Raw genomic sequence first — 27,215 nt, 5'->3', positions numbered from 1 at the left:
TTTTTTATTAACTACACTTTTAAATGTCATGAATTCTTAAAATGCCAACCCTGCTTACCTGAGAATTTGGAATAAGGGTTTCAAACTGTTGATGAAGTTCCAGTAGCTGAATCAATTCTGCATTTTTTTTGGCTTTTTCTCTAATTTTATCAATGTAATTTTCAGGATTTTCTGCAAATGAATATGCAGCATCTCTGGTATTGAAAGTGTAATACTTTTCTTTATGTTTCAAAATTCCAATTGCTGGATTTCCTGAAAATTAAGAAAAGGAATTGAATTCGATATGAAATACTGAGACTTCCCTGGTGGCGCAGTGGATAAGACTCTGTGCTCCCAATGCAGGGGGCCTGGGTTTGGTCCCTGGTTGGGGAACTAGATCCCGCATGCATGCCACAACTAAGAGTTTGCATGCCAAAACTAAGGAGCCCTGGAGCCGCAACTAAGGAGCCCACCTGCCGCAACTAAGACCTGGTGCAACCAAATAAATAAATAAATATATTGTTAAAAAAAGATATGAAATACTGATTCTATGTTTATAATACATTCGTAGAACCATTCCCTATACACTCTATTTTTAACATATCACTTATGTCTTTATTAGCTAAAATGTTACAACTAGCAATTTTAAGTTATATTTTGTTAAATTATATTTTACATAAAATTCAAATAAAATTTATTTTATACATTTTTAATTATTTTATTTTATTTTATTTTTTGGCCACACCATGCAGCATGCAGGATCTTAGTTCCCCGACCAGGGATCAAACCTGTGCCCCCTGCACTGGGAGCATGGAATCTTAACCACTGGACCATCAGGAAATCCCATATTTTTAAATTTTAAATTATGATTTTGTCTAAAAATATTTCACTATCCAGATATAAGTTGTTTAAAAATCTTTTATGAGGGCTTCCCTGGTGGCGCAGTGGTTGAGAGTCCGCCTGCCGATGCAGGGGACACGGGTTCGTGCCCCGGTCCGGGAAGATCCCACATGCCGTGGAGCAGCTGGGCCCGTGAGCCATGGCCGCTGAGCCTGTGTGTCCGGAGCCTGTGCTCCACAACGGGAGAGGCCACAACAGTGAGAGGCCCGTGTACCGCAAAAAAAAAAAAAAAAAAAAAATCTTTTATGAGAAGCCACTTAATCATCTAGCAGGTTTTTCAAATCTCCTTAAACTAAACTAACTACTAGAAGCACAGTTTTTAAAATAATTCTGTAAGAACTACAAAAATGAAACATCTGTTCCAAAATGTACATTTGCATGTTAGAAAGTATCTCCCACTATGAAAAGATACTACATAAAATATGGGTTATAAGTATCCACAGTTTGTGGGAATTATATAGGAAACGGTAACACTGTCTTATTTATTTATTCTTTCACTTATTCAACGAATATTTACTGACCCTGTTCTTGGCACTGAGGATACAGAGAAAAGAAATGAATCAATATACCATAGCCCAGAGAGTGATCAGTGCTACAGAAAACAAGTGAGCAAAGCAGGTTAAATACATAGTAAAAGGAAGAAGGGCGAGATTGACATTTTAAGTTGGGTGATCAGAGAAGGCTGAATAACATGAGGGAGCAAGATATGTAGCTGTGGGGGAATAGAGCTGTCCAAGTAGAGGGAATAGCAAGTGCAAAAGATTCGAGGTGAAAGTGAGCTCGGAATGTTCGAGAACAGCAAGAAGGCCAGTGGGGCTAGAGCAGTGCACAAGGGAACGAGAGGTGAGCAGTAGAGTCAGTGATGTCATCTGAAAAGGACCCTGCCTGGTAAGCCCCAGCATTACCCGGGGACTCAAGCCCTGTGGCCTGCAGTTCCGAGGAAGGAGGGACTCTCACGGGATTCCTCCGAGGCAGTGCAGGTGGTTGGTGCCCAGGAAATATTGTAGCACGTAGAAATAAAGTCTCCAGGCTAGCTGATTCTGAGAGGATTCTAAACGCAAAGCCCCTCAAGCCCTTCTACTTTTCTTCTCTTTCTCCCCCTTTCTTAGAATCATAGTTGGTAGGAGCTGGAAGGGACCAAACAGACCTCCTAGTTGGTCCTTCTTTTCCTGACGTGGAAGCTGAGGTCCACAAAAGACAAGATATTTGCTGAAAGTTACTCTGTTTACTAATGGAACAACGGGGAGTAGAACCCAGGCTCTCCCAGGACTTCCCTGGTGGCCCAGCAGTTCAGACTCCGCACTCCCAGTGCAGGGCGCCCGGGGTTCATCCCTGGCCAGGGAACTAGATCCTACATGTGTGCTGCAACTAAGAGTTCGCATGCACAACTAAGAAGCCCACGTGCCACAATGAAAAAAAAAAGATTCCGCATGCCGCAACTAAGACCCAGCACAGCCAAAAATAAACAATAAATAAATATTAAAAAAGAAAAATAAACCAGGCTCTCCCAATCTTGGCCCATAGCTTTTCCAACCACATCATGCTACCTCTGTGTCACCCCACATCCATGTTTCTGTGTTTGTGTCTCTCATGACTCCCTTCCCTTCTTATTTGTGGAGGCAGAGAGAGAGAGATTTGGGGTGGGGGGGAGCGAAGGGAAGGAAAAAAAAGAGAAGGGGAGAAAGAAATCATCTCCATTCTATTGCTTTTTACTTCTTCACGGCTCTTGATTGTTTTCTCCTGTCAGTGACCCTCACAGGACCTCAGAATACTATTCTCTCAGTTCTCCCAAGGTAAACCTTTTATTACTCGCATAATGAAAAAATCTCTACCATAAAAAAAAAATGAGTCAGTGTGTATGTTCTCTAGCCTGTATACACACAATCCCAATAATTCTTTGTAATAATTCTATTACCAATTCACATGGTACTTTTTGGATAATAATTTATTTCATCTCAATTTCTGATTTTCTCTTTAGAGAAGTTCTAGTAATATATACATCATAAAAAATTGTACTTGATAAAATACTGGCCATGTCCTTATACAGAAATCCTGATCTATGTTAACGGAATATAACCATAAAGTGACAAAGAATATTGTTTAATAAACATATCAGTCAAACTGTTGCGCTTTCAAGTAATCACTTTGGAAGATGATCTATTTTAGGAATGCCACATAACACTCCTGAAATCCTTCATCGACATATGAGTCATCCCCCTTTTATGATGCTGTAGCATCCATATTTCATTATATACACATTCCATCACTTATCGCTTGTATTGTAATTTCTTGTTTATGTCAGTCTATCGGGTTATGCGAGCACTTCAAAGATAAATATTGCATTTAGGTCATCTCTGTAGCTCCTTTCCTAGTTCACCATTAGAGTCCATAAAATTTTACAAAGTGAGTGAGTGAGTGACAATGAGGACACATCATTTAAAGAAAAAATTGGAGAAGGGAGGACAGTATTATTTCCAATGATATACCTGGAAGAAGAAGACCATCTGTTGTAGCAAATGTGTAAGCACAAAATCCTCGATACTGAATCAACAATTTATCAAAATTGGCTGTTGTTTCTGGGAAAAGCCATTCTAGTTTTCTGAAATCCGCCAGATTTACTCTCTCTTCTAAAACGAAAAGGAGCACAAGAAAAACCACATTCAGTGGGAAGAGTAAACCACCCAGGAAACGAGCAGAAGAGACCGGCTACTATGTGACTAAAACAGAGATGAATTAACTTCATTCAAGACAGCGTAGCTCTTAATAATATGCGAGGTGGCAAAATACTTTGAATATGATGCTTATATACTAGGACTGTCAGTTCTTTAAACAACTGAGAATGTTCTGAGCAGAAAGAGTCAAGGAAACATCTCTTAGTAATTTTGGTAACAGAGGATATACTTTTCTATTCTTCACACTTCTAAAAAGTCTTCCTAGTTTTGCCGATTTTTTTTACGCAAATAAAAACGCGAATTAATAAAACATTGATCCCCGAGGTTCTTACTTTTGCAGTGCGACCTACACTTCTGTTTCTGGCTCTGTATCCAAACAGCAGACACTACAAGTGACCCCGTGGCTACAGCTGGAAGTAAATGCATACTTTGGAGAAAACAGACCTTCTTCACTCTTTTTTCCTGATATGCCTGAACGCCTCAAACGGTGATGAGATGTGGTGAGGATAGCTAGTGGGAAGCAGCCGCATAGCACAGGGAGATCAGCTCGGTGCTTTGTGACCGCCTGGAGGGGTGGGATAGGGAGGGTGGGAGGGAGGGAGACGCAAGAGGGAAGAGATATGGGAACATATGTATAACTGATTCACTTTGTTATAAAGCAGAAACAAACACACCATTGTAAAGCAATTGTACTCCAATAAAGATGTAAAAAAAACAAAAAGCTCTTCCAAAAAAAAAAAGAACATTGGGTCTCCCAATTCCCTGGAGCAGTAACTTGATAAACTGTGTTCTAGTGAATAAAAACGTTTGACTTATAGTAGGAAATGGCACGTCTTGCCAATATAGTTGAGTTTAATATCTACTGCTGAAGTGACTTTAATTTTTCAGTTTCATTTAGTATTTGCACAGATATGCTGTTTTAACAAAATGAAAAAAGTAGGAAAAACTAACTGGAAGGATGTTTTTGAGTCTCTCTGATTTCATTTTCAGATTTTATGTATTCTAATAATTTAAGAATGCAAATTACCGCTACGTTTTTTTTTTCACATCTTTATTGGGGTATAATTGCTTTACTAAGTTGTGTTTGTTTCTGTTGTACAACAAATTGAATCAGCTATATGTATACATATATCCCCATATCCTCTCCCTCTTGCATCTCCCTCCCACCCTCCCTATCCCACCCCTCTAGGTGGTCACAAAGCACCGAGCTGATCTCCCTGTGCTATGCAGCTGCTTCCCACTAGCTATCTATTTTACATTTGGTAGTGTATATATGTCCATGCCATTCTCTCACTTCGTCCCAGCTTCCCCCTCCCCCTCCCCCCACCCCCATGTCCTCAAGTCCGTTCTCTACATCTGCATCTTTATTCCTTCCCTGCCACTGGGTTATTTTTTGCCTTTACACAACCAGAATGTGAAAAGGAAATTTGGAGAGTCAATGATCTAATTTCACTTTCTGGATAAACTTTCTTTTTAGGCAACAATTCAAATCCCAGACTCTATTTTGACATTTCTCATGAATTTTGAGTTGTCTTTAATAAGACAGCAGGGACTAAACAAGTAAAAGGAAGTTTATTGATAAAGACAGCCTTTCTTTAAGAATCAATGCATCTCTTAAAGGCCCTAAAATAAGCTCAATTTTATAGGGATAACATTTATTGATTTATAAATTTCCACCTGAATCTGGGGTTGGCAAATAGCATTCCAAAGAAATGGAGCTTTGTTTGCAACAAATATAGCAAGGATTAATATCCTTTTCTACTACAAACCGATAATAAAATCACTAAGACTACAATAGAAACCTATAAGCACAGGAAATCATTGTTAACCAAAACACTAACAATAACACTAGGAATGGTTATTGCTGGATAGCAAACTCTTCAGTTTATATATTTTCTGTTTTCCATATTCTCTATAATGAACATTAGCAATCTTACAATCAAGAAAGATATTCAAAACTTTATCAGAAAGATACACCTGAAACTTTTAAAACAAAAGAGTGAGTTTATTCTAGAGGTAATTTTAAGAGGAAGAGGAAATAATGCATGATTTCTGTTACCCATGTGCTCTTTCATTCTACACGCATCAGTTTTCACAGTCACTCCATCAAGAAGAGCTTGCATCACTTTCTCAGGAAAGAACAGTTCATGAGTCCCCAGAAATGGCTCAAGATGAGTAGATAAATTACTGAGGATGCTAATCAAAACAGCTTCATCCTGAAAGCTAGTCCACAGATTGGAAAGGGCAATGAAGATGGGCTGAGGAAGAGACAAAAATTTTCAAAATATCACTGTTTAATAAAATTACAAAACACTCTACTCTTAAAAATAAGTACAAATTTTTGTTTGTAAAGAGATTAATTCTCCCGTAAGACAAGTAAAAGTCTCATGAAATTAGATGACAGAATCTCAGTAGAAATTGGACTCATAAATTATGAGAAAATAAACTTGTATATCAAAGCATTTTATTTTGGTATGATTGCCAGTAATAGTTTACTCAAAAAAGCCAAATACACATGATCACCTAAAAAACATTCATGGACGCTTCACCTCAAAAGGTCTAGGGGAAAACAGCTTTTTTTAAAAAAAGCTAAATATGACTCATTATAATTAGATTTATCTGGCTCAGTTACAATTCAAAAGAACTTGGAAAGTCTAGGGATACATCTTGGGCCATTTCTTTTTTTTTTTTTTTTTTTTGGGCCATTTCTTGTGAGCTTATAAGTTAAAGATTTTGTGTCAGTGACATAAAGTATTTTTTATTCATATTAAAGGTCACTGACTTACACAACAAATAAAAAATTAATCAGGCCCTGGCCCTACTTATAAGTGAAACAACTTAGCCTTTTGTTTCCAGGCTTTTAAAGTCAAATGTTGGGAATGATTACAGAAAATGATCAGAGACTCAAAATGCTCTATAAAATACTGCACGTACATCTTGTACTTCTTTGGGGCTCCCAGATTTGCCCATAGGGTGGTACAGATAATCAGAAAGTCAGAATAAGTGCAGGCCTGGTAAACAAAGTGATTTTACCTGTCTTTTCAGAAAGGTCACAAGTTACATCACCTCTGTGCTGAAGGCAATTTCTTAACCAGCTACTGTAAAAACGTTTTCAACACTGCACTATGGATTATTTTTGCTGCCACAGATAATACTGTTATTATGGTTATTATAATATATATCTGCGCTCCGCTGAGTAGCAATGGCCTACCAAGGGAAGCCAACTTATAACATCCTGGTTATATGATTATTACTACAAAATAACCAAAAACAACAGGATCACCTCATATAAAGCTAATATTATATTTTTAGTAATTAAATAAAATTAAAATTACTTCTGATCCAACTTTATAGGACTTAAAAGTACATTCACTTTTAAACAAGGTCAAAGTGGATGACAAATGCTTACAAAGACTTGTGATGTTGGGACAGCCGTCTTTGATTTTACAGTAAATTGTAATTGTTCCAGTTGGGCTCCTAACTGCTTTATCATCATTTCCACTTCTTGAGCACAAGTAATTATATCCGACTGTGAAGACAACATAATTGGCATTCATTATTTTTATAATTTTACTACAAACATTATGTATGTTTTAAGCCCTACCTGCTCCCCACATCTCCTGAAAGTAAGCTCAGTAAGAGCAAGGATTCTGCTCTCCATGGTATCCCCAACACGAAGACCAGAACTGGCACGTGGATGGCACTCCAGAAACATTTGTTGAATGGATGAATCTTTTGAAATACAATGGCTATAATTTTTCTCAAATGTATACAGGTATTCTTCGATATTCAGTATAATTGCATTCCCGAGCAGTGGATCCTCTAGCACCGTTTTCTAGAACTGTTATTTTCCCATTCCTCAAAGATAAAATTCATGAGGTATTCCTTTGAAAACTACTTTGATACCCAGATTTTTAAAAATTGCTTTCAAGAATGCAGAAAATGTTAAAAATCACAGCATTGAAAGAAAAACAATATATTTCTCATACAACCATAGCAATCTGAAAATAAGGTGCTAAATGCTGAATCTGAAATAATTACTAACATTTATTCTTATTATGTGCTAAGCACCATATTAAATACTTGTTAAGTACAAAAAGAGGTAAGTACAAATAAGAAAACCAAGGTACAGAAAGGTAAGTAAATTGCCCAAGAATACACAGCTAATGAGGGGCAGAATCATGGTTCTACACCAGATCGTCTGAGCCCAGGGCTCTTATCCTAAGATGTGACCAGAAATGGCAGTGGTATGGGGTTATTAGCACAGTGTTAAAGAGTAACAATTACATGAAGAGAAAAAAACTGCATTTGAATTCTCAGATATCTGTAACCTAACTATATGTTTTACTAGACTATTTTTAAATGACAAAAAATTATTACTTCATAAGAAATATCAGATATCATCATTGTATTTCAACTAATGAATTTTTTTATTCACAATGTAATGTGCATCCTGTTTCAATTTTACCCATACTACTCTAAGCATCTCCCCTCCTCTTGCCTCATTCTCCCATTATTTCTTTAAAATAAAATTTATAATAATAATTTACATATTGTTTATCCTATCTAATAAGTCTCTTCTCTGCCCCTCAGAGTTTTTCCCCTTGATTGCTAGTTTTCTTTTAGGAATCAAATATGAAAATGCAGTCCTTAAAGTCTTTAGATTTGTACACAATCAACAAGAAACAGAAATAATTCTGCATATGTTCTCCAAAGTAAAAGTTACATTCAATACATAACACTTCTTTCAAAACTATAAGTAAAGATACTCCAGACCTACTCCCCTAAGCTATGCTTGCAGGCTCCATTCACAGATTAGGCACACAGAACTTCTTGATTTTTCCTGATAGTGTCCTAGAACAATCCCTGTTTACATTTTACCAAAAAGAACTTTCCAACTAAAAATTCTACATGGACATTTTTCCAAAGAAGACATACAGAAGGCCAACACGTACACAAAAAATTGCTCAGCATCTCTAATCATCAGGAAAATGCAAATCAAAACCACAATGAGATATCACTTCGCATCTGACAGAATGGCTACTATCAAAATGACGAGAAATAACAGGCGTTGGCAAAGATGTGGGGATAAAAAGGGAACACACGTGCACTGTTGGTGGGAATGTAACTTTGGTGCTGCCACTATGGAAAAAGTAGGGAGGTTCCTCAAAAAATTAAAAACAGAACCACCACATCACCCAACAATTCCGTTTCTGGGCATGTGTCTGAAGGAAACAAAAACACTAACTCAAGAAGATATATGTGCCCCCATGTTCACTGCAGCATTATTTACAAGGAGTCCTGCCATTTGCAGCAACAACAGTGAAACTTGAAGGAATTTTACTAAGTGAAGTAAGTCAGACAAAGACAAATATCATATGATCTCACTTATATGTGGAACCTTTCTTAAAATTTTTATTTATTCTTTTTTTAAAGATTTATTTTTTATTTATTTTTGGCTGCATCAGGTCTTAGTTGCGGCACGTGGGGTCTTCGCTGAGGCACGCGGGATCTTTTGTTGTGGTGTGCAGTCTTCTCTCTTCTCTCTAATTGTGGCGTGCGGGTTTTCTCTTCTCTAGTTGTGGCACGCGGGCTGGGCGGGTAGGCTCTGTAGTTGTGGTGTGCGGGCTCCAGGGTGTGGGGGCTCTGTCGTTTGTGGCACACGGGCTCTCTAGTCAAGGCGCACAGGCTCAGTAGTTGTGGCATGGGGGCTTCAGTTGCTCCGTGGCATGTGGGATCTTAGTTCCCTGACCAGGGATCGAACCCGTGTCCCCTGCATTGCAAGGCGGATTCTTTACCACTGGACCACCAGGGAAGTCCCTGGAATCTTTTTTTTTAATTGAAGTACAGTTGATTTACAATGTTGTGTTAGTTTCTGATGTATAGCAAAGTGATTCAGTCATACATATAAAAGTTCTTCAGGTTCTTTTCCATTATAGGTTATTACAAGGTATTGAATATAATTCCCCGTGCCATACACAACAGGACCTTACTGCTATATGTGGAAACTTAAAAAAAACAAAACTGAGCTCATAGGGCTCCCCTGGTGGTGCAGTGGTTGAGAATCTGCCTGCCAATGCAGGGGACACGGGTTCGAGCCCTGGTCTGGGAAGATCCCACATGCCGCGGAGCAACTAAGCCCATGTGCCACAACTACTGAGCCTGCGCGTCTGGAGTTTGTGCTCCGCAACAAGAGAGGCCGCGACAGTGAGAGGCCCGCGCACCGCGATGAAGAGTGGCCCCCGCTTGCCGCAACTAGAGAAAGCCCTTGCACAGAAACGAAGACCCAACACAGCCAAAAATAAAATAAATAAATAAAAATTTAAAAAATAATAATAACTGAGCTCATAGATACAGAGAACAGATTGGTAGTTGCCACAGGTAGGGGAGGGGGATGGCAGTGCGCAAAATGGGTGAAGGTGGTCAAAAGGTACAAACTTCCACTTATAAGATACATAAGCCGTGGGGATGTAATGTACAGCATGGTGACTATCACTGGTTAACAATACTGTATTGTACAATTGAAAGTTGGTAAGAGAGTAGATCTTAACAGTTCTCATCACAAGGAAAAAAAATGTAATGATGTGGCGAAGAATTTAACTAGATTTATTGTGGCCATCATTTTGTAATATATATATATATGGAATCATTATGCTATACATCTGAAACTAATATAATCTTGCATGTCAATTGCATCTCAATAAAAAAGCTAGTTTCACTTAGCACTATCCTTGATGACGCAGTAAAATGTATTAATTTGACTGAATTTTGACCTTTAAGTGCACAGTTTTTTAATAATCAGTGTGATCAAACAGAAAGTATATATAAAACACTTCTATTGCATATTAAAACACATGGTTCTCTTACATGACTGGATTGCAAGCTGAAATAGTCTTTTTTCCCCTCCAGTAGAACAGCATTTTTACCTGAAAGAACTGGCAGACAAACTATGGTTTTTGAGCCTTAGCTATTGGAAGATATTTTCTTGAGAGTGAATGAAATGTGTCTGTCACTTCAGGAAAACGATAGTTTTTGTTACCAATGATAAAATTCACATCTTGAAAAGCCTGTATCTGCCACCACGAACTTGACAGCATCCTAACACAAAGATATTTCTAATGAGATTGTTGGAGAAAAAAAATAAGAATAAAGTCGCTTCAACTTTCTTATCATAATGCAGTCCAAAAAATGCTTGGAGAAAGCATGTGAACCTAGCATTCTTCTTCCTCTCCCTCACTTTTTAATTTATAAGTTTTTCATACTTTCTTCCATGGACATTTTTCAACAAGTCTAAAACAAGCACAAATTCCACCTAACTGATATCTTACTTAAATTATCAGAAAAATCAAGAAGTCCTGTATAATCTATGCCATGAAAGGGCCCTGCAGACAGAGCTTGGGGGGAGGAAGTGTACGAAAGTCTTGACTTACATATTTTAAGAAATGTTGTGTGTCAGGCGACATTTACTTGCACGATAACAATAAGTGGTTTTCTCTCTATGGTGACTGCCCTGCTCTTCAAAAGCCCACAGAGGATGGAATTCTGTTCTCTCAGCTAAGACAGTCAACAAGACTGCAATCACCCCTTCCTTTTCTCTTCCAGAGTATTTGATTTGTTCACTGCAGCAGATAAAGTCCTGATCAAAAAACAATAACTCACTATCTTACCCAAACTATAACTGGATTTTTCAAATGTCTACGTAAACTGAATGTAGCATTGGCAAAAGAAAAATTTTGCATCAAAATCAATGCTTCCAAAAAGCATATTGATATCTGTTCAAATAATGTGACTTTAAAAAAGAGTATTCATAGATTTCATACCCAGGAAAAGGTTTCAGCTAGACATAAACTGACGTATTTTATAACCTAGTGATAATACTGATTAAACTGTATCCATTCTGTAACAATTAACCTTAACTGTTAACTAAGGTAGATTGATGGGGGAGGTTGGATAGCTAAAAACTATCATATCTTTGTCAGCCATAAAAAAGAATGAAATTTTGCCATCTGTAACAGCATGGATGGACTTAGAAGGTATCATGCTTAGTGAAATAAGTCAGACAGAGAAAGACAAGTACTGTATGTTGCCACTTATACGCGGAATCTACAAAATAAAACAAAGTAGTGAATATTAAAAAAAGAAGCAGACTCACAGATATAGAGAAAAAATGAGTGGTTACCATTGGAAAGAGGGGAGGGGGGAAGGGCATGATAAGCGTAGGGGATTAAGAGGTACAAACTACTATGTATAAAATAAATAAACTACAAGGATATATTGTACAGCACAGGGAACGTAGACAATATTCTATAATAACTATAAATGAAGTATAATCTATAAAATTTTGAATGACTACGTCGTACACCTGAAACTAATACAACATTGTAAATCAAGTATATCTCAACAAAAACAACAACAACAAAAAGAAACACTGATTAACCAGCAAAAAAGTCAGAAGGTTAAGAAAACTCATCCTGACCCTGACTGAAAGGAGTATGAGACCGTCATAAAGAGTGTTAAGATCAGAATGTGAACTTTCTAATAACACGAGCAACAGAGGGCTTGGAAATGAGATATTGTTTAGAAAAATAAGAGGTCTTCAGCTTGTGCCCCTACTGAGATGAAATCAGAGCTGTTCTGCTAATGCCCCGATGATGATGATGGTAATAAACACTGTCATCATCATCATCATCATCATCATCTGTTTACTGAGCTCTCACTGTCTGCAAGCACTGTTCTACCTTATTTACCTAGTGGAGACTATCAATGACCCCTTTTTACAAACGTGGGAACTAAGGCACAGAGAGGTCAAGCAACTTGGTCAAGGACACAGATTTCGTAAGTGGCAAAGTCGGGATTAGAACCCACGCAGTCTGGCTGCAGGACCCACACTTATCACTTCTACACTCTAAACCGTCCCTCTAGCTCTGAGAGTAAGAACTCCAATGAGAATATAAGACTGTCAGTTAGTTGGCTGAATATGTTTCATGAGTGAAAGCTGTGAGAAAATGCTACATAATGAACAATGTCCTCTACAACGTCCTTACAGCATGTGTGACAGTTTCCCAAAGTTCTTTCTTATAATATCCCTTCTGGACATAAATCACAAAAGTAAATGTGTATTTACTGTATGCACTCAAGATAAACTGACCGTGAAATCCTCTTAGTATCTTACTAGTTACATAAGGCTGCTAGCCACAAGTCAGTGTTAGGGGAACATGTACCCTAAAGAATGATTTGGTTTCAAATGGTTGATTTAGAGTCCTCCCTTCTGAAGGCAATTAGATAGTAGGTCAGCTATGAGGACCACTTCTATTTTGTTGCAATGCAGTCATGTCTTCTGGATGTGATCTTTCTATTCTCTGTAGCAGAGGTAAGGAGAGAAGACAGATTGAGTGCAGCCAAAAGTGGTAGTGAGTCATTAAGACACAAGTGAAAATGAAGAGAGGGCAGAATACAGCTTGTTCTATCCCTCAAGACATTAGTATTCACTTGTACAAAAGACAGTTCCACTGATCCTGTGGTCTTATGGTGTTTGGAAAATAGAGGCTGTGTGAAGGTAAACAGTGACCAGGGGGATGGATGTGCTAATTAATTCAGTGGGAGAATACTTTCACAATATGTATGTATATCAGATCATCACACTGTACACTTTAAATATCCTACAACTTTGTCAATTATACCTCAACACAGCTAGGGGAAAAAAACAGAAACAAAACAGTAACTGGTGGAAACATAGCTTGCTGCCATGACATAGTTAACGAACTGTGTTCCCTGGAATCTTAGGGTGGCTTGGGGATGCTCCTTGGTGAAAAGGTCCTCCAATCCTTTCATCTAGATACTTGCTTTATACTTTTAGGATTTTGAATAAGGTTCCATCTGAAACGGCTCTGCTGCTTTAAAAAGAAGTTTAAAATCACTACTTCATATTTTCCAGCTCTCTGGGGATAGTGCTTGGCTTGTTCATTAGATCTAAAAACACCAGAAATAAAAATCTTTTCTACCAATTTTTACAATTAGAACAAATAATTACATAAAAGTTCTTTGAGTGCCAACAACCTGCCAAACTGTATGTTAGACACTTGCTCTGAATGAAGGCAAACAATGCAGCATTGCTTATATATATACATATACCTGCTTAACTACGGCAACCATGCAACAATCATATTACCGAGGAACAAAGAGAATCAACTACCCAAAATCCATTCCTGCCAACACATCTTCATTAATATCAACATCCAACTTTCCCATTTCTATTTTAGTTCTTGATCCTACAGATGCGATATATACTGAGCAGTTATTAAGGTTGCCTTCTTTATCAACGACCTGGTTCTATCTTTTGTTTTCACCCCATAATATATAAAGAGGTGGCAATAAATAACAAGGTCCTACTGTATAGTACAGGAACTATATTCAATATCCTATGATACACCATAATAGAAAAGAATACAAAAGAAGAATGTGTGTGTTATGTGTATATATATATATATATATATATATATCTCAATCACTTTGCTGTACAGCAGAAATTAACACAATATTGTAAATCAACTCTACTTAAAAAAAAAATCTTTGTCTAACCAGTGGGTTTTTAAAAATTAAACTAAATATTTAATTCAAAGCAAAGAATATATATACAAAGAGGCTGAATTCTGTGGGAAAGACCAGCTCTTATGAGATTAACTCACCAAAATGATCTGAAGGAAGAACTCATATTGTCGCACGTTATATAGTGCTTCTTTTAACATATAGGGCTGAAGTTCTTGACTCAAGAGTGGGTTCTCTGCTACTTTCTCGAGGATGGCTGTGTAGCGGTATGCCTGGTCCTGGACCACCTCAAGTTGGGAATCAACATGCTGAGTGGTGGCTGGGATTGCTTCCTGTAGAATAGCTGGCACTGGTTTGAGAGGTATAATAAGAGAGACATGAGGCAATCTAAAAAGGTTCAGAAGAAAAAGGCTAGAAAGTGGTCATATTTAAACATTAGGTTGAGTTAGTTTTTTTCCTCAACCAAATTAACAATAAGGAGGCATATTCAAAAAACAAGAAGACATTACCAGAATAATAAGCAAAAGTTAAAGCAGATCAGCTTTTGCTACTAAAATATAGGAGATGCTAAAGAATAGACAGGCGTTGGTGTCATGTGCTGTATTAACTATGTGCCTCTAGAAAAGCCCCTGTATCTCTCCTTCTGTGTACCTTCTTTACTACTGGTAAAAAAGAAAATAGAAGTGTACCACTTAAGAAACTCACTGGGATACTGAAAAATAACAGAATTGTCTAGCAAGACAGGAAACTTTATGAAGAATGGGAATTGACTTTTTAGAACAGTTTTTAAATTGCAAAAAAAACTACCTTATTGTACTAGATCAGTGATCTGGTAAAAAGACACTAACACCTTCTCAGTGGGCCTACGTGTGTACCAAATGCATAAGGAAGTTACTTCTACTGGTAGGTCTTTGAGCAAGTATTTCAATGAGTACTTTCAAACTTACAGATAATGAATGCATTAAGTATATAACAGCATAGTAGAGGCTCCTGAGTTTACAGACTTGCAGATATCTCCTCTTGGACCATTTCATTCCATTAACCACATCAACAATGGTTTGCTTTTCAGGGTGATTTTTATTTTTTAAATCACTGAATTTTATTCCCTTTTGGTTATTTGACTTGGAGTAAAGAACACAAAGCCCCACTGACCTGGGGAGGCTGGCCTCCAGAAGGCCCTCTCAATCCTTTTACTGATTCATGCTCCCATACTAGCTTCATGGTACATAAAATTTAAGGTCTTGCCCCAATAAAATGAAAAATTACTACACATTATGAACAGTAGCTGTACCTAAGGGATGGTCAAAACTGCAAACCTTAAATCTAAGAATGCCAGTGGTGTACTGTGAATTATTCTCCTCTGTTCCCATTAAATTTTAAACTTACCTAACCTATAGAATTAACTTAATGATATACCTACAGTCATCAATGCCTTCTCCTCCCTTTCCACAGTCTCGGTTAAATAAACGAATTCCAGTAACAATCATGGTGAGCTCTTTCAGCTGGCGTTCTCTGTCCTTCTTAGAAAGAGTTAGAAATGTCCCAAGCTCAGCCTGAGGAAAAACACTCTGTAGGGCAGCTAAAACAGACCAAATAAAGACCACAAAATGGTAAGTAAAGATATCAGAACGTTAAAAACAAGTTCCTTTCAGCAGAAAGTTAAGGGGCTTGTCTTTATAGAGGTACTTAGATGATTCTTTAAATGTCTGATACCTGCTTCCAGAATACATGGCAAATTTAGCATTTATCAAGAAAGCTGAGCTACTGAAAATAATGCCATTGCCTCACGTCTATTTTCATAATTAAGCATCCATCAGTAATTTTTTGGCAATGGGCATTAAAACAAGCTTCCTAATTAGGGCTCTGAGTAGAAAAAAAATGATGCTTTAAAATAATTATGGAAGAAAGCCGCAGGAAGATTAGAGATATTGCCTATTCCTTATCTTAAAGTACGAAAGTGGGCGAGTATTTCCTGAGGATAAAACAGTGCCATTTCCCATCATCCATCCTAGGTGACAGACTCAACGCCTTTCATCAGTAGGAAATCTCCTCTCCCAGCAGTCCCCATTCCCCAATCAGCCTGGTTAATCATACTGCCAATGTTTCTGTAGTGAAACATTGTAATAGGCCCCTAGGTACCTACAGCTCTAAGAAGATTAACAATATTCACTTCCCAAAAGTGCTTCTTGAGTTTTAGTGTTGATACACTGTGTAAAAAAAATCTGGGGTAAATTTTAACCTCTTCTTTGTGCTAATTTTTTTTCAGATAAAAGAAGAAATCTTCAATACTTATAATTCAACATATTTTATAAGATACTATGTTCATGTATGTTCATGGATGGAATGGAAATGGTGTATATTTTTTACCTGTTGCCTCTCTGACAATCTTGATGTCTGTTGGGGACCCCAGCCCAGAGCGCAGTAACACGTAGCTGACGATCTTGCGGTAGAGGCTTTCCAGTTCTTCTCGAACACATGCTCGACTATCTGTAATTTCTCTGCTAACAGAGCTTAATCTAGACTCTATGACCCGGTGATGTTCTTCGAGAAATTCCTCTAAAATTGGCAAAGGACAATGTTCCGTATATTGATACTTAGAATTCTTCTCACATAAGAAAATAGGACCAGGGGCTTCCCTGGTGGCGCAGTGGTTAAGAATCCGCCTGCTAATGCAGGGGACACAGGTTTGAACCCTGGTCCAGGAAGATCCCACATACGGCAGAGCAACTAAGCCCGTGCGCCACAGCTACTGAGCCTGCACTCTAGAGCCCACAAGTCACAACTACTGAGCCCACATGCCACAGCTACTGAAGCCCATGCTCCACAACAAGAGAAGCCACAGCAATGAGAAGCCCACGCACCACAAGGAAGAGCAGCCCCCGCCCACCGCAACTAGAGAAAGCCTGCATGCAGCAACGAAGACCCAACACAGCCAAAATAATAATAATAAATAAAATTTTTTAAAAAAGAAAATAGGACCAGAGGAAAAAATGGCTTGGTATGGCAATTCTACTGCATGAAAACAAGTATTTTCGTAAGATGTAGTAAGCAAAAATGAACAGTGGCCAGCAAGTAACCTCAAGACAAAAATCTAGTGGGAAAGATTTACTACCGCGATTTAAATGGCATGCTTTATCAAAACACGTAAGCCTTTAAACAGACAATCCAAACGTAATAGCAGATAGGGCTAAAACCTCCTACTTAAGCAGAAAGTACACAAGACAATTTATAATATATATTATAAACACATACAGTATAAATATTGTACTATCTATACTCTCTAGGTAAGTAGGTGTAGTATACCGTATGTAAACACATCTAAAATAAATATCCGTATAGGTAGTACAAATATTCCTCTTCAATTATGTGTACTTCTATTTTAGTTCTAGATAAATTTCCTTTGAATATCATTACTGTAATATGATGTTGCATCAAGAATGGTATCCCTCTCCCTTCTTCCTGTAATACAGTGAGGTTTAGGCTTAATCGTGGAAGGAGCCGCAGTTCACCAGCACTATAATTCTTGCAACTAAGTCAATAAGACACCCTATAACAAGGGCAATAATTAACATATCAACCATGCCCAGTTCATAGCTATAATCTTACCACAAAAACAACTCAAACTTTGAAAGTAAGAAAAATCTAAATTACATCATCAATTCCACTATTATTTATTGTTCTAAAATATTATTACTGATCAAAAAAGCAAGATATATGATTTTACACATGTAGCATAACTGAAAGGTTAATTCAGAGAGGGAAAAAAAGACAACAAAAATCACCAAATGGTTAATAATGATTGAATTACAGTGGGGCAGAGGCAATGTAGTCTACAGAGAAATTTCATTTCCTTTTTTCTCTTCTTTCCAGTTTATTTTTATTTTTTATTTTTTTATTTTTTGCAGTACGCGGGCCTCTCACTGTTGTGGCCTCTCCCGTTGCGGAGCACAGGCTCCGGACACACAAGCTCAGTGGCCATGGCTCACGGGCCCAGCCGCTCCGCAGTATGTGGGATCTTCCCAGACCGGGGCACGAACCCGTGTCCCCTGCATCGGCAGGCAGACTCTCAACCACTGTGCCACCAGGGAAGCCCTCCAGTTTATTTTTGATGTATGTAAGAAACTATTTACATAAGGAAATATGTTCTAAGCTTAAATTTCTCACCAGTCACTTCATTTTTGGGTAAGTTACATAATTTAGGTAAGCATTATACGATAATAATATAAACCAGGAAAAATAAAATCAGCAAATTAAAAAATTTTAACTTCAGTGAGCTGGTTGCTTTAACTTAAGTTATTATGTATTAGTGGTATAATAGTCAAAACACAATAGACTTGGAAACTTTTGACACTCACAAAGGCCATTGGTGTTCTTCTCATTTAGCATCTCCAACATTATTACATTCTTCAAAGTTGGAAAAAATTTCAAAAGATAAACGAAAAAGTTAAATTGTTCTTGGTCAACCAAATGAAGCCCTTGAGAAATGGAATATTGCCTGCCATCTCAGTAAACAAAGGATGTCACAGTCATCAGCACTTGCAGCCCCCCAGTGTGAGCTGGTGAGCCCTGAGGGAACTCTGGAAGGAAAGAATACCTGCCATCTAGCAGCCATCAGACTGCAGCCACTCCCCACAGTGAGCCCTGAGGAAACTCAGGATGTGAAAACACAGGATACTGGCTCCAGATAGCTGAGGTCCATATCAGTGAGCCCAGACTCTTGCATCTTCTCATACAAAGAAAAGCCCTAATTTCCTTAATTTGGGATATCAGTTCCCTTTAATTAACAATACTGTTTTGACATTAGACTAGCTTGAAGTCCTAAAATTTCCCGCTGAATAAAACATAACAATCAACTTTTAGGTTGTGAACATTTTTTAAGTCAACACCCTTATTACCTGAAATACAATATGAATCTTCTTTAAAAGGGTATCAAAATCAGTAGATATATGTTACCTCGACTTGTATAATTCATATCAAAATAGACTTGCATCTTAATGGTGTCCAGGGAAGGATTTTTACTGTCCAATAGCCGAGTCACACAAAGCTAAAAAAGAAAATCACATACATGCTTCCAGTTATATTTTCTGAAAAAATCAGAAGTGTTTTCCAAAGTTATGCTCAAAATCAAAGAGCAACATCAAAGCCATTATTTCTGATATTTATCTACCAATGACCATTTTTATTATGTTTTTTCTCATTGAGGACTTTACGCTTTATAGTTTACTTAACCAACAACATTTATTAAGTAATAAGCTACTCCCCCTGAGTTAACCAATATTACCATACCCAAGTAACTAATAGTCTAGTTGGAGGCAAGGAACTTGACCTTTTGCTTAGTCTCTGCAGCCTGAATGTGGGTGAATGTGCCATGATGCTTATGCTCCTGTCTACAGCTCTTCCTGAGTCCCTTTATTACTGTTTTGGTTTTGTTTTTGTTTATTGTTTGTTTGTTTTATTTATTTTTGGCTGTGTTTGGTCTTCGTTGCTGCACGCGGGCTTTCTCTAGTTGTGGCGAGCGGGGGCTACTCTTACTTTTCTGGTGATAAGGCTTCTCGTTGCAGTGGCTTCTCTTGTTGTGGAGCACAGGCTCTAGGCGTGTGGGCTTCAGTAGTTGTGGCACATGAGCTTCAGTAGTTGTGGCACATGGGCTCAGTAGTTGTGGCTCACGGGCTTTAGAGCGCAGGCTCAGTAGTTGTGGCGCACGGACTTATTTGCTCCACGGCATGTGGGATCTTCCTGGACCAGGGCTCGAACCCGTGTCCCCTGCATTGGCAGGAGGGTTCTTAACCACTGCGCCACCAGGGAAGTCCCCTCATTTCTGTTTATCTGAGCCTAACACTCTTTTTTGCTGATGATGGAGGTCATGTGCATTTTATAAAACGCTGCTGCGGCTACGCCCCCTGCTCACAGACTTTCTCTGGCTCTACCTTCTGTTTCAAAATTTCTTCCTCTGGTCCATCTTCTCCTGTTTTTCCCCAAACATAGATAGCTCATCCCTTCTCTGCTTTGCCTCTTTAGAATAGAGGATCAACCTGAATTTTTCTTTTCTTCTCTCCTCTGCACCCCCCAAGCCCAGTCTTCCCCCATCTCACCTGTTAGACTTATATTATGTCTGCACCCAGCGGGCACATCAACACCAACCCTCAACCCAACTCCCAGGCCACCAACCCTCCTTTCCTGGGAGGAGGAAGAGGGGAAAGCAGGAGTGAGGACGGAACATTATCTTTAGGGGACCCATGCGCCTGGACCCCTCCAGGTGGAGAAGTGGCGTTCCAAGCACAGACTTTACAAATGCACAGACTAGCTCATCAACATGATTTTTAATTGAGAAAAAAGAAAACAATCTTTATCACTTGAATTATTATATAAATTGACAGTTAATGTACCTGTCATATTAAAAGTATATTGAGCACAGGGAACTATATTCAATATCCTGGCATAAACCATAATGGAAAAGAATATAAAAAAGAATGTATATAAGTGTATAACTGAGTCACTTTGCTGTACAGCAGAAATTAACACAACATTGTAAATCAACTATACTTCAATAAAAAAATAAATTTAAAGAAAAAGTATATTGAGCTTGATTCTTTCCAACTTGGTTGAGTTGGAGGGAGAAAAAAAAACCAAAACTCTTCTTGAGCCATGAAAAGGAGAAAAACATTTTCTGCCCCTCCTTGATTCTCCTCCATGGCTGTCCAATCAAATTTCTGAATAACCATCAGTCATTTCCCCTATCGCTAAAAACAGGCCTTATACCACATTCTCAGATTCAGCACAGAAAGACCCAGCTCTCAGCTGCCTTAGAGAATCATGGAGTCTCTTCTGCACAGTTATTGTAACGACATATTCCCCAGCTCCAAGCTTCCAAAGCTCTTCCTGACCCTCCAGCATCTGCAGACAGATCTGCACTCCACTATGCGAACTGCTGGCTGTGCGAGAAGATGGAGATGATGAAAATTTTCTCTGCCATTTGTCTGAGCTCAGAAAATATCACGTACAAGTCTGGGAAAGCTTGTTTCAAGTCTTTTGTATGAAGGAGGGAATTAAAATCATTAAGCCCAGGAAGAAAAAGATAAATGTTGAAATTTTAGGAAATACATTGAGGAATATCTAGAAAATAAATATTTAAGCATCTAAACCCAGTGAGTCAAACTTAAAACATATGAAAAAATTAACAATGTCTAAAGTTCCTGCCCTCTTTAGTTCTTAAAATTGCTTTTCAGGCACACCTACTTGATTCTAACGATGAATTCTTTGCTCTGGGTTCAATTTTTCCCTTCGAATTGAAAAACACAAATTACATTGAATCAATAATTATATGAATCTTAATTTAGTACTATAATTGTACAGTATATGACAAGTCAGTTAATAATGTTCTCAATGTAACATTAGATTAATAACAAGATGTCTTTGAAATACTGTGGCAGACACTGCTACCTGCCAGTATCCATACCCCTCCTTCCTTACTAACAAAGCCCCAGTTTGGATTAAGGCAAAGACTTGGTCAGCTAAAAAAGGAAAGAAAAAACAAATCAATATCTCAGGCTCACTTGCAGTATCATTCTAGTCAATAAAATGCAAACAGATGGGAGGGATTCTGGGAAAGCCTGTTATTTTCCGAAAAGAAAGTGACAGACCCAACTGCACACACATTTTGACCTTTGTCCTCTTACCTTATGCCTGCCTAGAGGTGGGAGAACTATCTTGTGACCCTGGGGTGAAAACACATGCATGATGGTGACCCAGGAAGTCAGGAAAAATAGCCTATGTACCTCTAGACTTCGTTTTATGAGAAAAAATAAAACTCTCATTTGTCTGCACCACGATTTGGTGGGGTTTTCTTTCACGGAGCTGAAGGCAATATTGACCAACACAAATACTACATTTAGAATTGCAAGTAATAATTCAAATTTTGAGAACTGCTGGATAATCACCTTTACAAGTTTCTGCACGTCGCCTTTCACGAGAGTTCTATCCGTGTTAAAGCCATTACTTGGGTCCAGGACAACAGCTTTCACCTGAGAGTAGGAAAGAGTCCATTCAATTTATTTCATGTTACTACAAAATTAGTTTAACAATTTTCCATTTTTTAGATAACTTCCTCTTGACTACCCAGCAGTTGATTATTCAGCTGATTTTCTTATAACCATTAGAGGCTGAAGAACGGGAGCAATAAGCATCAAATCTGAACATGGTGTTAGAAAAAGGACATGGAGAAACAGGTTGAAAGCAATGGCTAGATTTTACATTGGGAAACTGAATATATTTATCGTATTTTTTATTGTGTATTGTTAAAACAAAAGCAAGAGTAGAGAGACTGAGGCAGGCGACAGATGGGCTCCAGGCTAGGCATTTACCCCTAGCCTCCTGCTTACATTTCATAGGGAAGCAAAAAGTGGGCTTCAGGCCAGGCACTTACAGCTAGTCTCCTGTTTGCATTTCCTGAGACAGGAGTTAGATGGGCTCCAGGTTAGACATTTAAAATCAGTCTCCTATTTACTCTCCGAAATGGAAGCTACCACAGGGACAGGGTAAATAGCCAAGTTTTGTCTCTTGGGGATGCCTTAAGATAATAGTCATGGTGAGAACAAAGCGGGGCACAAACTTGTTTGAGTAAAGGATCAAGGGATCTCTGCTTCCCTCCCACCCCACCCTTGGGGCAAGGGAGTCACTAGGCGTGTGCAGAGTCTCCTTGTGGGGTCAAAAGTCAGGGGACAGGGCTTCCCTGGTGGCGCAGTGGTTGAGAGTTCGCCTGCCGATGCAGGGGATGAGGGTTCGTGCCCCGGTCTGGGAAGATCCCACATGCCGTGGAGCAGCTGGGCCCATGAGCCATGGCCGCTGGGCCTGCGCGTCCGGAGCCTGTGCTCCGCAATGGGAGAGGCCACTAGCAGTGAGAGGCCCGCGTACGGCAAAAAAAAAAAAAAAAAAGTCAGGGGATAATGCCAGGCCACAATGAGTCTTGCTTCTCCCAGATGCCTTTGCATCGAGATCCATCTTGGCTGAGAGGTGCATGCGCACCTGGGGAGAGGGTCCTGAAACAAATTAGCCAGGGGGTAAAAAGACGATTGCCAGAAGGCAGGCAAAGACCTGGAAGAACTGACCTACATAAATGATTTAACTGCCCGTTTACCGCACTCCTCCTCATTAAGGAGGACGCCCACACCCTTTCTCTCCAGATGTGCATCTCTGCCTACCTTCTTTTTTTCTTTTTTAATAAATTTATTTAGTTATTTGTTTATTTTTGGCTGCATTGGGTCTTTGTTGCTGTGCACAGGCTTTTCTCTAGTTGCAGCGAGCGGGGGCTACTCTTCATTGTGGTGTGTGGGCTTCTCATTGTGGTGGCTTCTCTTGTTGCAGGGCACAGGCTCTAAGCACACGGGCTTCACTAGTTGCGGCACATGGGCTCAGTAGTTGTGGCACACGGGCTTAGCTGCTCCGCAGCATGTAGGATCTTCTGGGACCAGGGCTCAAACCCGTGTCCCCTGCATTGGCAGGCAGATTCTTAACCACTGCGCCACCAGGGAAGTCCCTGCCTAGCTTCTGTCTTAACTAAACAAACTGTTTCTCTGTGTGCTCCCCCACTTGTTGTTGTGCTATGTCTCTAATAATAAACTTTCTACCTGTTTTTACAGTTTTTGCCTCCGTGAGAAATGCGTTTTCCACTGGGGGCAAGAGCCAGGGAAAAATAGCTTCTAGCCTCTAGCCCTTGCTGGTCTGGTGGCTAGGATTCCTGGTTTTCATCCAGGCTACCCAGGTTCAACTCCTGGGCAGGGAATTAAGATCTGGCTTCACGCCATCGCTCACTGCTGCCTCTCCAAGATGAAGGCAATCAGTAATTTTTACAACAGTGAACAAAAATACATCTTAAAAAAACTCCCACATAGGAAAACATTATTGATGTTTCTAAAACTTATCAAGATCTTCTAAATCAGTCTCCTAAATCAAGAACTAACATGCTTTATAGACTTAAAAAAATATATTTTTGGTTAACTTGTCCAACGGTCTCAGTATGTTTTCAACGGAATAAGTTAGGAAAACACCACAGAATTTTAAGAGGAAAATGGGCACCGCTTAAACACATTTTTTAATAAAGCAGTAATTCACAAAAATATTCATTCTTACCATAAAAGCAACCAGAGTTTCAGAAACAATCTCTCCATGGGCTGCACATTCTTGTCCTATTTCTCGAATGATATTCTTTATAACACTTTCAGCCTGAGTGGGAGGCATTCTGGCTAAATAAAAAGATTTTTTTAATTGCATTTATATATTATTTTTTCCTCTTTAGATTTCACCACTAACATATTTGTAAAGTCATATTATTTATTAACTTATTAGTATTTACGAGTATCTAGGCCCCTCCTGTTTTCATCACTTTGTTTCATATTTATAAAAATGACAGTGAGAGCAACTGGAATGCTTCAAATGATTGAAACATTCCCTCTTTATTTAAATGATGGTGGTTACCAAAAGTACATTTATAGCATGATATTTTTAAATTTAAAAAAAGGTTAAGGGCTTCCTTGGTGGCGCAGTGGTTGAGAGTCCGCCTGACGATGCAGGGGACACGGGTTCGTGCCCCGGTCCGGGAGGATCCCACATGCCGCGCAGCGGCTGGGCCCGTGAGCCATGGCCGCTGAGCCTGTGTGTCCGGAGCCTGTGCTCCGCCACGGGAGAGGCCACAGCAGTGAGAGGCCCACATACCGCAAAAAAAAAAAAAAAAAAAAAAAAGGCTAAACACTATTGGGGGCAGGGTGGAGTAGAATTAATGAGAAACCCCACTCCCATTTGTGTAGGCGGCCGAGTACAGCTTGAAAGAGGAAATGCTTATTCCACCACATTCACTAAATGACCTTTCATAATTATAATGACTCTTGGAAAACAATTCTTGCTTGGATCGCCTAAATTCTCTTCCTAGCACATCCAAGTTGGCATTTAGACTCTTGATTAAAAACATAAAAGCAAAAAATATTACAGGAGTTATGCATCACGGAAAAAAAGGAACTCCTGGTTATTAATTCCACTTACTATAAACCAGGAAAAGGTGGCGGGTTTTAATGGCTATCAGGTTTTCTGATTCGTACCAGTAACTGAGCACAGGGGAAATAAGCATGTAGAGAATAAAAAAGGCAATCCCAGGTAGATAAAGCTAACTTTCAGCGTTATTAGGGTTCAGGTAGGGTCAACAATACGTCATCTTGTCCAGCAGAACCGGAGTGCCCGGTTTCCATCGTGACCCGACCATTTTCTAGCTGAGACCTCGGGCATCTGCTTCACCTCTCTTTGAAGCGGTTTCTCATCTGAAAAATATAGATTCGACTACTACCCTCTCCCCGGAGTTGTCGCGAGGACTGAATTCTATACATTTAGTGGTTAAAATAGTGCGTGGCAGAAGGTAAGCGCTTAAAACAGCAGCTCCTAACGAGCCCGTGCTCAAACGTTAGCCTTGCGTGTGCGCGTGCGCGAGCGCCCTCGGGCGCCGGGCCCGGGCCGCTCACGACTCCCCTCAGTACCCGCCCGTGCTTGACTCTGGGAAGCCTAAACCCCCAAGTTCAGGCCGTCGGGGCGGTGCAAGCGGCCCCGAGCAGCGGTGAGCGGGCTCAGGCGCCATCGCATTACGGGTTAGAAGCCTGACCTGCGGACCTGGGTGCCTCCGGCCGGAAGTGACCGCTGTTTCCGTTCAGCGGCGGCGCCCAGAAAGGAGTCCTTACAGTTCAGCCTCAACCAGACTAGACGGGATGCTCCAGCGGCCCAGGCTCTGTCCACGGCCCCACGCTCGCTTCCTCGCGGGGTACACCGCGGGCTCAAGGGCGCGGAGCCTCGAATGGGCTGACCTTGGCCGGAATGGAGAGCTGGAGCCGCGTCTACCCGATTCCTCCCCGGGGTCTTTGCGGGGGCCTTCTGGGCAGCTGGGCTCTCTAGGAAGCAGCGTTATAACCATGGAAACCGAACGCTAGGGCCCGAAGGGGGCGGGACCAGGATGTGGGTAGGGCCAAGGTGGGGAGGCGTGGCTGAGTCCAAGCTTGAGAGTCTTTCCCGGGAGGATGGACGAGAATAACTTTATAAAACAAAGACAAACAAATACAGAGATACCCAGGGACTTCCCTGTGGTGCAATGGTTAAGAATCCGCCTTCCAACGCAGGGGACACGGGTTCGATCCCTGGTCGGGGAAGATCCCACATGCCACGGAGCAACTAAGCCTGTGTGCCACAACTGCTGAGCCTGCACTCTAGAGCCCATGTGCCACAACTACTGAGCCCGTGAGGCACAACTACTGAAGCCCATGTGCGCCTAGAGCCCATGTTCTGCAACAAGAGAAGCCACCGCAATGAAAAGCCCACGCACAGCAATGAAGAGTAGCCCCCGCTCACCGCAGCTAGGGAAAGCACGTGCGCAGCAATGAAGACCCAACACAGCCAAAACAAACTACAGAGAGACCCAAATCCCAGGCAGAAGAAGGCAGGTTCACTACACCTCAGTGGGTTAAGGGTGTCAAACACAAGATCTCTTAAACAAGAGTATTAATTAACTTGGTAGCATGGAAACCTATGCAGCCTTTAAAAAAAGGGGATACAGTGGGGGAGGCAAGCAGATGCCAGTTCCTAGAGATGGGAAAACGGAAGGGTTGTATTCTTGAGAAATGCAGTGCATATAAAAGTATTGTTGCTGGAAATAATCAATAAACAATCCATAACAGGAACAGAAAAGAGTTTTAACTGAGGCCTACAGCCCTGGACACAGCCTTTCAGATAACTCTGAGGAATTGCTCCTGAAAAGCATGGTTTTCAACAGTTTTATATTTTGTCAGAACAAAGAATATCAAACAAGTCAGGGATGCATTCCTTCAAGGTTTCAAAAAAACAGATTAGCATGTACACAGCCAGTCAGTATGGCCTTGGCACCAGGAAGGAAGTCTTATCATTGAAGGAGTACCAGCATTGGCTGCCAAGGAAAGAGCTCTAATTTTAACACAGGGTCAATGCACTTTTCTTTAATGATTAAAGCAGAGGTACAGTGTATGTTTGATAGGCCACAAACCGGCTGTTTTAGTTAGCATAAAATTCAAGTTAAATTACGTATAAGCCAGGATGACTTTCCCCATACCTCAATATGTG

The 27,215-nt window shown here is 39.8% G+C and overlaps 1 protein-coding gene across 11 annotated transcripts in view; it reads right to left on the bottom strand.

Moving 5' to 3' along the window:
• The window catches only part of CFAP206 (cilia and flagella associated protein 206), a 32,657-nt gene extending 6,623 nt beyond the window's left edge, over positions 1 to 26,034 (bottom strand). For 2 of the 11 annotated variants that reach the window (XM_079939756.1, XM_079939766.1), the window contains exons 1-10: positions 24,222 to 24,850; positions 22,034 to 22,117; positions 19,050 to 19,140; positions 16,464 to 16,652; positions 15,517 to 15,675; positions 14,237 to 14,445; positions 6,961 to 7,080; positions 5,611 to 5,809; positions 3,366 to 3,506; positions 59 to 252 (exon numbers count right to left, since the gene is read on the bottom strand). In XM_079939756.1, the coding sequence (XP_079795882.1) occupies positions 59 to 252; positions 3,366 to 3,506; positions 5,611 to 5,809; positions 6,961 to 7,080; positions 14,237 to 14,445; positions 15,517 to 15,675; positions 16,464 to 16,652; positions 19,050 to 19,140; positions 22,034 to 22,117; positions 24,222 to 24,362 (1,527 nt within the window). In that variant the 5' untranslated portion in view covers positions 24,363 to 24,850. Of the gene's footprint in view, positions 1 to 58; positions 253 to 3,365; positions 3,507 to 5,610; positions 5,810 to 6,960; positions 7,081 to 14,236; positions 14,446 to 15,516; positions 15,676 to 16,463; positions 16,653 to 19,049; positions 19,141 to 21,332; positions 21,376 to 22,033; positions 22,118 to 24,221; positions 24,851 to 25,183; positions 25,400 to 25,734 lie in introns of those variants that run through there. The other 9 variants (XM_079939761.1, XM_079939760.1, XM_079939763.1 and 6 more) reach the window with 9 other exon arrangements.
• Between the last annotated feature and the right edge of the window lie 1,181 nt (positions 26,035 to 27,215).

This window comes from Stenella coeruleoalba, assembly GCF_951394435.1.
Source record: "Stenella coeruleoalba genome assembly, chromosome: 12".
NCBI lineage: Eukaryota > Metazoa > Chordata > Mammalia > Artiodactyla > Delphinidae > Stenella > Stenella coeruleoalba.
Note: the sequence above shows the minus strand (reverse complement) of the source record. Positions and strands in the feature narration are given on the sequence as shown.